The sequence below is a fragment of the Ambystoma mexicanum genome, chromosome 9 (assembly GCF_040938575.1).
Source record: "Ambystoma mexicanum isolate Mex_15411 chromosome 9, UKY_AmexF1_1, whole genome shotgun sequence".
In the NCBI taxonomy this organism is placed as follows: domain Eukaryota; kingdom Metazoa; phylum Chordata; class Amphibia; order Caudata; family Ambystomatidae; genus Ambystoma; species Ambystoma mexicanum.
This window is the reverse complement of record NC_090931.1, coordinates 795,897,574-795,911,751: the sequence shown is the minus strand read 5'-3', so window position 1 is coordinate 795,911,751 and position 14,178 is coordinate 795,897,574. Positions and strand designations below refer to the sequence as shown.

The 14,178-nt window shown below is 45.6% G+C and overlaps 1 protein-coding gene across 1 annotated transcript in view; it reads left to right on the top strand.

Moving 5' to 3' along the window:
* The window catches only part of EHHADH (enoyl-CoA hydratase and 3-hydroxyacyl CoA dehydrogenase), a 318,280-nt gene that overhangs the window by 109,339 nt on the left and 194,763 nt on the right, over window positions 1–14,178 (top strand). Inside the window, exon 5 of the mRNA XM_069615744.1 lies at window positions 5,543–5,654. Within this exon, the coding sequence (XP_069471845.1) occupies window positions 5,543–5,654 (112 nt within the window). The remainder of the gene's footprint in view (window positions 1–5,542; window positions 5,655–14,178) is intronic.

The window sequence follows — 14,178 nt, the reverse complement described above, 5'->3', positions numbered from 1 at the left end:
TTGCCACTTCCTCCTGATGTTGCCACCTCCTCCAAATGCTCACCACCTACTGCCTCCAATTCCTCACTGTCTCTAGCTTTCTCCTTCTCACCTCTTGCCTCCAACAGACTCTACTCCCCCACAGCCCTTCACAGTGCTTGAAACTCCTCCAGCAGTCAGCCAAACCTGCACCAACCAACCACACTAAAACATTTCTTTTTATAGTGCTGTTAACCCTCCCCATGGGGTTGATATTCAACACTGGTTTCCAGCTGCGATTCCCAGTTGTTGAAGGGCTGTGATTGGCCAATCCTTCCATTCTCACCTGCGACCAGATGAGGCTGAGGGGGGCAGTTGATACCTGTATGGGGCCTGTTACCCATTTTGGATTTCATCTGAGAGCAAGGTGGTCTGGGAAGGCTCTGTGTGTCGAGGACAACCCTGCTTCCTGAGGGTGTGCAGGTAGGTGGCTCTCTCTTGTGCTGGTGTTATCCCTCCTGCGCCTATACAGATAACCAATGTCCCTTTGTATAGTTCCTTCCTCTTCTCTCTCTGGAAGAGTATGCTTTCTAAGAATCTCATTGATCTCCTTCCGGTGCCTCTCCCTCTTTCCTCATCTTGTTGTCTCTCTCTGTCCCTCTCTTCCTCCTTTTTCCTTTCTCTTTCCTGTTCTGCATCTCTTCATTTCTCCCTTCTCCTTTCTTCTTCTCGTCTCTCCTCCCTTTCGCTTTCTGCCTCTTGTTCATTTCCCTCTCCCTTTCTTTGGTATCCCTATATATTATCCCCACCAAAAATATTGCCATACATATGGTTGTTTGTTTCGCCATAGGCGATATTTTTGGGGGGGATAATTTGTGGGAGCGGGGATGTCCCTCTCACATTTAAAAATAATGCAGGAGTTGCGGGGGTTTCCCCCTCAGGGTCCATGGCTCGTAATTGCAGCAAAAATATGGCAATATTTTTGTATCGCGATATTTTTGCAGGGATATTAATACATTGAACCCTTTCTTCTTCATCCCTTCTCTCTGTCTTTTCTCTTCTTCGCTCTTCCTTTCTCCTCACAGTCTTCCCTCTTCTTCTCTCTCTCTCGTCTTTCTTTAACTTGCCTTTCCATTGCTTAAAGTCATCAATGCCCTTTCCGTCTAATTTAAGCATTATTTGTCCTCCAATAGCTGTCTCATCCATGTTGCTCTGCCTGCCTCTTTCTCCCTGAACCTCTTCCTCAGCTTCTGCGAGCTTTGCTTGTAAGCTGCCACGCTTGTCATATTCTACGTGTGCGGACATTGGTCGTTGGTTGCTTGTTTTCTCTCCATTTATAATGTCTTCACTACTATACAGAGGGGTTGCGTATGTGGGATTAGTATACCCTGCTGCTGCTTTTACTGCTTTTAATGGGTATAACCCTTCTACGGCTAATGACAGGTCAGTGCTCTGAGGAGGAGGAGGAGGAGGCGTGGGCATCATACACCCTTCGTCATGCTGGTTAAGCATCCATTCCTACGTAATTGGCTCCGCCTCCTGTTCCTCGAACATTTTACATAGTTATAATATGCTCAATCTATTCTGTACCTGTTTTCCCGTATAAGCGGCATGCAAATAGGTGCACATGTGTTGCAGTGCTGTCCTTGAATGAGCGCTTTCCTGTGCTCAGGGCATAAAAATGTTGCCTGCAGTGTCTTTCACCAACTCCGCATGATATTTAGTCATTTTGTCCTTATATCGGGGAAATGATTTGCACATGTGAACTATCGGAGTGTCTCCCATGATAATAGTACAAACACGTAACGTACCAATGATCGATAAACACAATTGTGCTTCTCGCCCACCTTTTCCTCCTTCACTCAAACCTCCTGAACAAGACCCTCCCACAAATCAACACCTTTCCTTCTTTCATTGAGACCATGCCTCCTACGTCACTCAATCCCTTAGAGTGGCACCACAAATGCCACTCATACTCCGAATAGCCCCACCTCATTGTTTCGCTCAATCCTTCTGCGTGGCCAACAAATGCCACTCACTCCAAGCAGCCCCACCTTGCTGCTCCCACATCGGACCACACTCCTCGGTCCACACCACCACTTTACATCCTCCATAATATATACAAAAAAAACTATAAGCCTGAACTATCGCACAACATAAGGCTGGTGCAAGCAATTATTACACAAACAAATACACTACCGCTGTCTTCATAACTTCTGGTGAGGTTACTGTTCTTTTTATTACAGCCCCATAACAAGGCTTACTACGTGATCTTTTCCAAACCTTGTCAGAAAATAACTTTCTCAATCTTTTACTTCTTCACAAACCCACAATATACAAAAAATGCCTTTCTTAATTTTGCCATATCTGTCATACTTACATCTACAGACTTCCTGAAGGTCTTCCGTGTTGAGTCTCCCCTATAAGCCTGCTGCCTTCACCCTATGGGGAGCCCTATAGGGACCGGACAGGACTTCTATCCAAAGGGGGCTCATGTCAACCTCTCTCTGTTGTGCATAATCCCGCTCTCCACAGGTTGCCTCAGTTGTCTTTGTGCCATGATAGGGCGCCCTCGACAATTCGATGACACTAAGCCGACCTTCCTCTGCTACCATCTGTTAAAACGGCCCATAAAAAATCCTTAATAACCCAGAGGACCTGGAGTCAATCCAAACCGGACTCAAAGACAAAGTAGAGAAAGTGCTAGGCAAATTCCAGCTTTATCATCAGTCAAATAAAGCAGGAACAGCATACAAGCATTAACATTTCACCACTGTCGGCGCATTCATTACATACAACAATTTAATAAGTACAGCTTCATCATAAATGACGGCATAGCATTTTATCAGATCAGTCTACAAAAACCTATGGAGAATGGGGATTGGTTAATGGTGGTGGCTACATATACACTCTATAGGGTTCAAACATCTAATTGGGATATACTTGTCTGATGGCTCCTCCTGAGACCACCCCTATATTGATAACGGTTATACTATGTAATTTCTACGACACAGGTTTGGTTGGCACATAACTTCGATGGATTTTGATAGGTTGGCTTTCTGCTAACCAACCTTGAACAATTGACAGTTTGTGGAACCAGACAGGGATTAGGGGGAGAAAGATCCACAGATTGCTACTCTTCCAATTAAAAAAAGCTAGCCTCCCTTAATCCTAGGCCATGAACCGGGATGATCTCTTTGTACATGTAGGGAGTATGGCAGTTGTCCTCTCTATGTTTGCTTCTAATGAATAGACAATGTTTTCTAATTGTGAGTCACGTGTGATGGGACTGTGCTGGGAATAGATATATCCTGTATTTATTGAGAATTTAGCTAATATTAATGTAAGTGTTGTATTTTATGTTGCCAATGGAGACACCCCTAAATTATTCTTCATGGAGTCTTTTGGCTTATAGTGTGACTGCACCTGGCTAACAAAGACTGGTTGTGCTCTTAATTAATCTGGGAGTGTACTGCTTGCATCCTGGGAATTGCTATCACAGACCTTCTCTTTGCCTTTGCTATCCTCCCTTATTTCACTGTAATCTTGGCTCGGGTTGTTAGCTGCAGCCTGACCTCTGCATGGATCTGTATTTCTGTGGATTTAGCATTTTGAATTCTCTAGAAGTCTTGGGGCCTTTGTTTATTTTAAAAGCATGCTGCGGGTTCCATTTTGGAGAAGATGGCTGCCCCATTATACCGGTTTTTCTATGTTAGTGAGCAGTATCCATGTGTATTTCATGTTGCATTCAGCTTATACATTGGTTATGTTAGTTAATGTTCTTCATGTCTAGTGGATGCTATGTTATTATTCTTCATGCATAAATGCATATATTACCTGTTGTATGTGTTCTTCATGTTGAGTTCACATTTGCTTTGTGTCTAATGCATGCACATGTAATGTTATAATGTTAGTTTGAATACCTTTGCCATCTTCCTCTTAAATTGTCTCTATGTCCTGCTGCACCTGCCTGGGATAAGGGTGGCATGGTTGTTAGTGATTAACGTTTCTCACCTGTGTGGTATTGGGCCGGAGGAGGGGCAGAAGCTATGGGTGACGTATTCATCTGCCTCCCAACACCTACATAGACAGTGACCTCTGTAGTAGAAATGCAGAATATAACTTTAATAACTGTGCCTAGTGACGAAAGCTGGCAATTAGCCCAGTTGATGGTGCTACATTATCCACCCTACCTTGAAAGTTCACATTGGCCATGATGAAATCTGAATGGAATAGCACTTAACCATGATGAGATTGGAATGGAACAGGGCGGAGTCCATGTTGGGCAATCAGTATCCAGTGATATTAACAACAATGAAATAACAAAGAACTTGTTAAATGAACCTCAAATACAGAAAAACACTTAATGTTTAACTCTCTCTCTCTCTCTCTCTCTCTCTCTCTCTCTCTCTCTCTATATATATATATATATATCGAAATGGAAAGAGGAAATGGCGAACGGCACTCCCGCGGGCCAGGCGTTAATAGCACCCTCCAAAGATCCGGACAAAACATACAAAGACACCGTATGAAAAATATAGGTGCCTTTAATGTTTAACATAAAAAAATGCATTGTAAAGAATAATGCACAACACACGAGCAGCAACATAGAGATGAACAAAAGCAGGACGCCGTGGTACACAGCCTGCAAACAACGTGTTTCGCGCTAACTAAGCGCTTGATCACGTGGGGTAAGGGATTAAAATGGGTGCGGAGGGTCATGGGGTGGGGTTATAATCATAGGAAAACAGCAGGGTTGGGGGGAGCCCCCAAATAAAAATAAAATAAACAATTGCTAGTTCCTTCGATAATTAAAGTTCGTTAATGTTTTAAATATTACAGTTTTCGTTAAAATCACAGTGAACCGGGCAATCAACACTCTCCACTTATGTTAATGGGACATGATTGTAGCCTTGAGGAAAGTGTATGCTTGAGAAAACTGCAGGTAACGAGTTTCTGAGGTTGCTGCATTTCTGGAGCTCTGCAGTAGTAGTACCCAATCCAATGCTCTTGTGAGGGACAAAAGGAAATGTCTACAGCGCTATCAGGTGCTAAGGACGAGGATGCCATACTCTGCAGTTCCCCTGTTTGACTCTTTTAATTGAGCTTGGCATGCCAAGGTGCCAAGCATGGTGACCAGGGGTGGCCATTGTGGGTCCTATAGGCCAAGAAAGGGGACCCTGGAAAGAAAAACAGACATCTGACCTGGCCAGGACTCTGCACCAAGTCAAGGTTTGTGTGACGCCACCCACCCACCCTCAGCTCCGTGAGCCTCCTACTTCACCCAGGGCATGCCTGGCTGTAAACCACACCCCACCATCCACACTGCAATTCCCCATATCCTGTAGCCGAAGTGCATTTGTCACCTGTGACAGGTTTCTGTTTGCTTTAAATTGTTTATTGGCATAATTGCACACATAACATGTTTGTTCAGTGGGGTTGCATACAAAATATGAATGTATATGCAATTCTCATATAGGGGGAATTGCCAAGAGTATACGACTATTTATGGTGCGGCTAAGAAAATGTGTGAATTAATTAAAACTATTTGATGAAATATATGTTTCTTATTGCTCTGCTTTAGGCCCAAGTCGCTCTCCCAGAGGTACTCCTCGGTCTTCTTCCAGGAGCAGGTGGAACTCAGCGTCTTCCTCGCCTAATTGGAATACCTGCTGCTCTTGAAATAATCACTACAGGTAACCACTGTAATGAGTTGTTGTATATTGCCACACCTACAGTAAACCCTAGATTCAGTCTATACAGTGTATTCTATGTTTATCAATGACATCTGTGTGATTAAACATTTTGGAATCGGCTTCACAGTCTGGGTTCTGCTCAGTTCCAGGCTTTCTAGTGAAAAATCAAAATCAGTGATGTATTCGGAATTCGTCCTCAGATTGTGGCCACTCAAATCGTTTCTCTTAGCAGTCAGTTGAACAGCACGTTGTCACGTTAGCATTAGAAATAGGAAAGCTTGGTTATTGAAAGGGCTTTCTTTATGGGTCTTATGATTGCCCCATGTGAAAAATGTCTCTTACCCACCTGGCAACGAGTTCAAGCAGTAACAACAGTCCCAGGTTCCTCTCTTCACTTACCGTCCTGTGGAAAAGCATATTTCTTTCAATGTCTGATGCTTCAGACCTTTTTTTTCGAACAGGACCTTCCTTTTCATCTCATTTCTTCATCCTTGTGTCACGCACAGCAGCCAGTGTAGTACCTCTTGATCATCTGGAAGCCCCCTCGATGCTAGGTCTGGCAGATGAGAATTTCATTTCCTGTAGTTGAGCACGGCATGGGCAACGTTTTGCCACTTAGTGCGAAACTCGGCATCACCTAGCATTTCGCAAATAGCTCAAGACTTACATTTGCCCTATCTAATGCCGATTTACTGCCTGAGCTTAGTCATTCCAGTCAGTCCAACAGTGTCAAGACACAGCCCTGATGTAATGGAGCATTTAACAAACCACTAAAAGGTACAAAATAATTTTGCTCCAAAAATAGTTGGGCACAGCGGGCAGAGTTAAATGTCATCTCCACATTCTGAATGTTCCTTAGTGAAAAACACTGCTCTGGCCACAATCTTTGCACTTTCAAAGGATGACCAAAATAGACAGATAATAGGTCTGCAAGCTGGTTCATGTTAATAGATTAGGGGCACCTAAAACTCTGCTGCCTCTCCCTCAATCCCTGATGTGTCTGTGGCACAGGAAGAGAAACAAGAGATGTGTTCCTTGTAAAATAACCAACATACACCATTCCCCAATGTAAGGAAGGCATGGTATCAAGCAGGAAGACAGACATAAGTGATCACTGTTCAAGGGTGTTTATTGAACGTTAACTGGGTTTTAAAAAAACCTATCTAATCCTAAATCTAAAGATGAGAGCAAGCTACTACCATCAAATAATAATAATGCAGTGCTAGTCGAGTCTGTCAAAATAAAAGGGCCTATACTAATAGACCTATTGCCAATCCTTACTTCTAAATGCAAATAGCGTGGGAAACAATGTTTTGCAAAGCAAAAGTGTTCAAGAAATGATATGTCAGGATATTCAAGCCGTTGGCTTCCCTTCCCCACCTTTTCAGCATGGGACAAGCTTAGCACAGTCTACGGCTTCTCTCGCACAAGGGTGTAGTTCAAATCTCAGTATCAGGGCCTTCTGTGCCAAAGTCTCTTTGCTATTCATGCGACAAATGAGCATTCAGAGGTCTCTCTCCTTAGGATACCCATTTACAACCTCTTCAGTGATTTTCGATTCACCCCGGTTCCCCCTCTGCCGGGCTCAGACCCACTTTAACACAAAAACCTTCTCAGTGATTTTCACTTCACTACGGGTCCCCCTCCTTCAGGCTCAGACCCACGTTAACACAAAGCTTTCAATAGGTCTCACTCTGTTGGGCTCGAACCAACTTTATCTACTTTGCCATAAACTTTCTTTACTGTATCAACATCGAAGATTTTTGACTGTGCGTGGGATTTAGCTCTGCCCGTCGCAGGACCACTTCAGTTCCCAATTCTTTACAGCTCTTTCACTTTCAGCTGGATATCTTACAGAGACCTTTCGATTGAGCACACATGCGGTGCCGGACCACTCTGTCAAAGGTATTGCATCTTGGCTTCAAACAATGTTCATTGCAGCAATGTTGCCGCTTGCAACCTGGGCTTAAACACAGACCGGTCTGGTATCGATCCCCCCAACTACCCGGCTGTGTTGATTTCACTGACGCTGCTTTGTTCGTGGAGCGAAGGACAGTACCACAGCGGCTTGTGATTCTCTCTGCCTTGATTATTGGAGTGTGAGGTCCCTGGGTACGTCCGACACACAATGCAGGATTCTTCAGCCTGTTTTCCTGGTCTTACGCTTTCCAAACAAGAGGGCTCATGAAAGCAACAGTTCCTTGTCGAAGAGGTCAAGAGAACTTCCCTCTTTGCGATCCCCTTCTGTTTCATGTCGTTCTTCTCTAGTTAAACTGCCATCTTGGAACTGATGTTTCCTTGTGTGTTTTGCCTTGCACAGAGTGTGCTCTCGTGCTGCGCCTTTTTATCCGTGTGGGGAAGCTTAATGCAAGTGAAGTGTGTGTGATGGTCAGTAGTTTCCTGACCTTGCCTGCCCATTGTATTGGGACACATCCGGTATACGGCTCGGGTGTTAGTCTGTTTTCTCTCATAGTCAGAAAGTGTTCGTGTTGTAAGGGGGAGGGGGTAGAGTTCCTAAATATCCTACTTGGTAGGATGGGGTAAAGGTGTTATAGGGAAGGGGATACTGCGTCTCACCATCCGGTGTCCCACTCCCCGAAGACCCCTCACCCAGGGGATCCTCCTGCACTGGTCCACCCCCAGGAACTGGATCCAAAAGCGATGGCCGTGTCCTGGCCACCTGGATGACAGATCCCCAGGGACTAGTGGGTGAGACACCTTCTGGTTTTGCACATGTCCTTCCCATATGCAATGTAGCTGTGTCTGTTTCACAGGGAAACTGAGAAAGGAAATCAGCGTTCCCCTGGTCTTTACCTTCTTTCGGTGCGCCACAGTGAAACAGTAGGGTTGCAGATCTAGGAACCATCCCATGACTTGAGGGTTAGAGCCCTTTAGTTGGCTTATCCACACTAGTGGAGCATGATCTGTGAGGAGTGTGAGCTTCCTTCCTAGGAAATAGTATCTTAGATGGGTGATGGCCCGTTTGATGGCAAGGGCCTGTGTCTTACGACCACCTAAAAAGGTGGAAGAACTAACCCGTTTCCTGGTGAGGAAGGTCCACAGGCTGGTAGGACAGTAGGTGTGGAACTGTCCCTAACGCTTTCCAGTGAGCCCTGTAGTGTAAAGGGCACCATAGGAAAGCGTAAGGGCCAAGCCCCTAAAACAGGAAAAAACCCTGTTAAGGGGAAAAACTCCACAGGTCTCGTGGTTGATATCAGGACGATCTCCTTGTTGGAAGAGTGCTGGATCCAGATGGTGGCAGAGATGAGGAAGATCAAGTAGGCAGTGAGTGCAGCACAAATGGAGGCGGTCAGAGTTGCAGTATAGCTGATGCTGGTGTAGAAACTACTGATGTGAGGCAGCAACAGGCATAAGCGGCGCCCGAAGCAGTGGAAAGCTGATTTGTTGCCGAGGCACAGTTGAGCGGGTGCCGGAGAGCAAGGCTACAGCCGCTGGACAGCAGCGGGCTCCAGGAGTCGGGAGCCGTATGGAGAGACAAAGCGGCAGAGCCACGAAGGTAGAGTGCAGGCGAGCGGCTGCGGGAAAGGCTGAGGTGGCAGCGCCGTAAGAAGAAAGGCAGGAGCGGCAGAGCTGCAAGGGAGAGGGGAGAGGAGCAAGAAAAGACACAGCAGAGCCGCAGAGGGAATAGAGTAAGCAGTAGCACAGAGAACAGAATGACGACAAGCCAAGAAGGAGGACAAAGGCGGAGGACAGAATTCTGCAAGCCTGAAAAAGGTAGGATGGATGACAAGGGAGAACAGTGTAACACTTCGGTAGCAAGAAGCAAAGCAGTAAGCTTACCGATGCGGAGTCCTTAAGTGTAAGAGTGATGATGATGCATCGGTTAGGCAGGCACCATCTTGGAGTACAAATAGAGTGTTGTCTGCCGATCTAGAAGGTTGTTAAACTCGTGGCCATCTTGGGCGACTAGTGATTCCATAGGGATGAGCCCTTATGCACTTGTGCCAGAGGGACCAGGAGTTAGCTGTGGTGGTCCTAACAGTATGCCCCCTTCAAGGCTTCCATAGCCTGGGTTTCCAGGGATGCAGTCTATGGAAACATTGCAGGAGTCTGGGAGTGTGGACTGAGGAGGCTGGGTCCCACGTTCGTTCGGCAGGCCCATAACCCTTCCAGTCCAAAAGGTACTGTAAGCTTCCACTGTAATATGTGGAATTACAAACAGATCATACCTCATATTCGGGTCCGGATGAGGTGTCCACCGGAGCAGGAGGTTGGGTGTTCGTCTGTGAAATGGATCGGATATGTGAGGCTTTAGCTGAGAGATGTGAAAAACTGGATGTATCTTCGACCAGGATCTAGGGAGCTCCAGTTTGAAAATGCCATGGGGCCCACTATGTGGATGATTTTGAAAGGACCAAAAAAGCATGGTGCCAGTTTAGATGGTACTAAGCATTTTGGAAGGAAGCGAGACGAAAGCCACACGTTATTGCCCACGAGCAATGGAGGTGTCTGAAGATGTTGAAGATCGTCTCGTCTCTTGCTGGCGTCTCTAGAATCCGAGAGAGCCTGTAGGGCAGTGGAGTGGCTTTCTTCGGTCTTGTCAACATGAATGTCCAGAGAAGGGGCTTTGGAATCCGTTTTTGTGAAAGAAGGAATGCAAGTTGGGTGAAACCCATAGGTACAGAAGAATGGGCTAACCTTGATGGAGGTAAGCAGGGAGTTGTTGTATGCGAATTCGGCAAACGGAAGCAGATCCGCCCAGTTGTTGTAAGAGGCAGATGTAAAGCACCTTAAATACTACTCTAGCGACTAGTTTAATCGTTCTGTTTGTCCATTTGACTCTGGATGGTAACCAGACCCAAGGGCCCTTTTGATTCCTAGTGTCTTGCAAACCAATGGCCAAAAAGTGGAAGTGAACTGTGAGCCATGATCGGAAAGTATAGAGAAGGGAAAACCATGAAAACGGAATATGGTACAAAAAAATACCTTAGCGATTTGAGGGGCACTAGGAATGTGTGGACGAGAAGAAAAATGGGCTAGCTTGGTCAATGAGTCCACAGTCTCCATGATGGTTGTTTTGTTGTTGGAAAGAGGTAAGTCAACAATGAAATCTGTACTGATGTATTGCCAAGGACAGGAAGGAAGAAGAGGTTGTGTGAGTCTACCATAAGGACATCTGCAAGGATTTGTTACTTGTTGACAAACAAGACAAGAGGACACTTAAGACCTGATGTTTTCGCTTAAATCAGGCCATAAGAAGTGCCTTAAGATGTTTTCCAGGGTGACATGGATCCCTCGATTGTCCAGCAGTTTTGACGGCATGACACATTTGGAGTACCTGGTGTTGTAGACTAGTTGTAGGTATAAACACAAGAATACCATTGAGCAACAAACCTTGGTCTTCTGTCGGACCATATTGATGGATGTGACTTTTGATGTTGGGTTCCTCAAGGTCACTTGCCTTAAGGAGTTCCTGCTTGAAGGTCTTTACTGCATACAAAAAAGAGGTGTTAGGCAGAAGGCGTTCCTGTAGGCGGACATTATCCAGGGAGGATTCCATTCGGGGCAAGACATCAGCCATGTGGTTCTCTATCTCGGGAAGGAAAGTGAATAGAAGGTCATACTGAGAAAAGAAGTAAGCCCATCGGGCTTGTCTGCTATTTAGGCATTGATGTTGCTGGAGTACCTTTAGATTGCAGTGGTCTGTCCTGACGGAGACTTGATGGTTTGAGCCCAGAAGGAGATGCTGCCGTTCGGTGCAGGCCTTTTTTATGGCAAAGAGTTCCTTTTCCAGTACAGTGTAATTTCTTTCTGAAGCGGTCAGGGAATAGGAATAATAGGCAATAGGATGCTTTTGACCGTTCCATTCCTGTTTGAGAACTACACCTAGTACAGAATTTGAGGCATCGGTTCCCAGGAAGAATGGTTTGTTCTGGTCAGGTAGACGTAGAATCAGGTCTTGGTGAACAGGTTCTTGATGTCTTGGAAGGCTTTACTAGTGTCTTTAATCCAGAGAAAAGGGACCCCCTTTTTGAGCAAGGCAGACAAGGGAGAGATCCTTGGAGACAAATTGGGAATAGTCTTCCTATAAAAGTTAACAAACCCTGGCAACCTTTGTATCTCTTTTATAGATGATGGTTCTTTCCATCTCAGAATGGCCTTGTCTTTGTTGGTACCCATAGCCGTTCCGTCACCTGACAAAATGAATCCTAGATAGGGTATTGAAGCCTGGTGAAACAGACATTTTTCAAGCTTGGCTGACAAATGATTCTTTAGTAATCGTGAGAGAACCTCTGAGACATGAGCTTGGTGTTCTAGTAGAGACTTGGAAAAGATCAAAATGTCATCTAAATAGATGACGACAGAGTGCAGAATGAGGTCAGAAAACAGATGGTCCATGAAGCGTTGGAAAATAGCGGGGGAGTTAGCCAGACCAAAGGGCAACACACAGTATTCGTAGTGGCCAAAGGGAGTGTGGAAGGCTGTCTTCCACTCGTTGCCACTACGAACACAGAGGAGATGGTAGGCACCTCTTAGGTCTAGCTTGGAGAACACTGTTGCCCCTCTACCGCTTGGAGGATGTCCGGGATCAGTGGGAGAGGGTATTTGTCCTTGATTTTTATTTTGTCAAGTCCTCTGTAGTCATAAAGGGCCATAATTCGGTGGTTCCCTTCTTAGGGACAAAGAACATAGAGGCTCCAGCTGGAGATTTGGACTCCGTTATCAATCCACTTTGTAGATTGGTTTGCAAGTACAACCATAAGGCCTCCTTTTCTTGTCCAGAAAGAGTATACATACGGCCAAACGGTATGGGAAGTCCAGGTATAAGGTCCATCGTACAATCCTCATTTCTGTGAGGAGTAAGTGTCTTGAATTCCTCCTCCAGAAATACCTGGTAATAGTTATGGTACTCAGGAGGTAGGGTCTGTAACTGATAGACTGTTGTACCTTTGTTCTTGTCTTCCTGAGAGATGAAACCGATAGACCAGTCTTGGAGGCAGTGGGATAGACAGTATTCAGAACGGAGAAACAATCCTGCTGTTCAGTTGATGAACGGATTGTGCTGGTGCAGCCAGGGTAGTCCCAGAATAACAGAATAGTGGGCGGCCTTGATAAGATCAAAATGGATCTCTTCGGCATGAGATGAGAGTTCCTTGCAAAGTTTTCTTATTTGTTCCAAGATGGGCCCGGAGGACAAGGGTGTTCCTTCTACTCCTTCAACCGGAATAGGAATCGGTATAGTCTGGCGAGAGATGTTAGGATCTCGAGCCCACTGATCATCCAAGAAGTTCCCTGCATCTCTGCAATCAACGGGGGCTGAAATGTCCCGTAATAGGAAACCTTGATACTGCAGGTTTATTTAGAGTACTATCATTCCTTTGTCTTGAATTGCCTTGGTTTGGGAACAGAGACAACCCCCTCGAGCCGTTGTTCCCTTCATGACTGAGGTTTGGCGTTTCCGGATTGTCGAGGTGGAACGATGGGACAATCTGGGAGTAGGTGTTTGTTTGAACTGCAGTACATGCAGAGGCCTAGGGTCTTCCGACAATTTATCTCTTCTCGTGTCAGTTGCCTTCTGGTCAAACCTAACTGCATGGGCTCCTCTTCAGAGGAAGTGACACAGCTAGACGGGCCCGATGTAAGATTCCTCGGGTTTTTGTTGTTTCCGTCGTTTGAAGGCATGTTCTTGATGCCGGAAATCTAATTGTAAGACAAAAGCAGCCATTTCCTTGAGGTTACGGGGTCTAGGGACCCTGGACAACTCATCTTTGAGGTCTTTGGATAAACCATGCCACAACAGCATGATCAAGGCATCGTCTAGCCAGGCAGTCTCGGGATCACCTGTTTGAAATTGGTGACATAGGTTAGGATGTCTGAGGAGCCTTGTCTGATGTCCAGAAGCTGTTATTGGGCTGAGATTGTCAGTTTTTGGCATCTGAACATAGCCTGGATACTGTTAGCAAAGGCTGGATAGGAATCAAGGATTTGACTAGTGGTAACAACCAAGGGAGTGGCCCAGGATAGTGCACCTCCAGTTAGATTTGAGATCAAGAAGCTGACTTTAGAACGATAAGTAGGAATGAACGCTGGTTTCAGCGTGAACTGAATAATACAAGCTTCTATGAATTCTTTCAATTTTTTGGGGTTGCTATTGAATTTTACTGCCATAGATGGAATCGGAGGGATTTCAGCATTTCAGCTCAGGCAGGCGCGGCAGCAGTCATCTGCCTTAATGTGGTGTTTTCGTTCTCGAGGTGTTGTACGTCTTGAGTTAAGTCCTGGAGAGCAGTAAGAACTTGCTGCATCTGAACAATTCTTTTTTTTCCTTTGGCGTTGCTTGCTCTTATGACTACCTAAAAAGGTGAAAGAACTAACCTGTTTTCTGATGAGGAAGGCCCACAGGCCGGTAGGACAGCAGGTGTTGAACTGTCCCTAACTGTTTCCAGTGAGCCCTGTAGTGTAAAGGGCAACAGATGAAACCGTAGGGGACTAGCCCCTAAAATGGGAAAAACCCCTGTTGAGGGGAAAAAACCCACAGGTCTCGTAGTTGGTACCAGAAAGA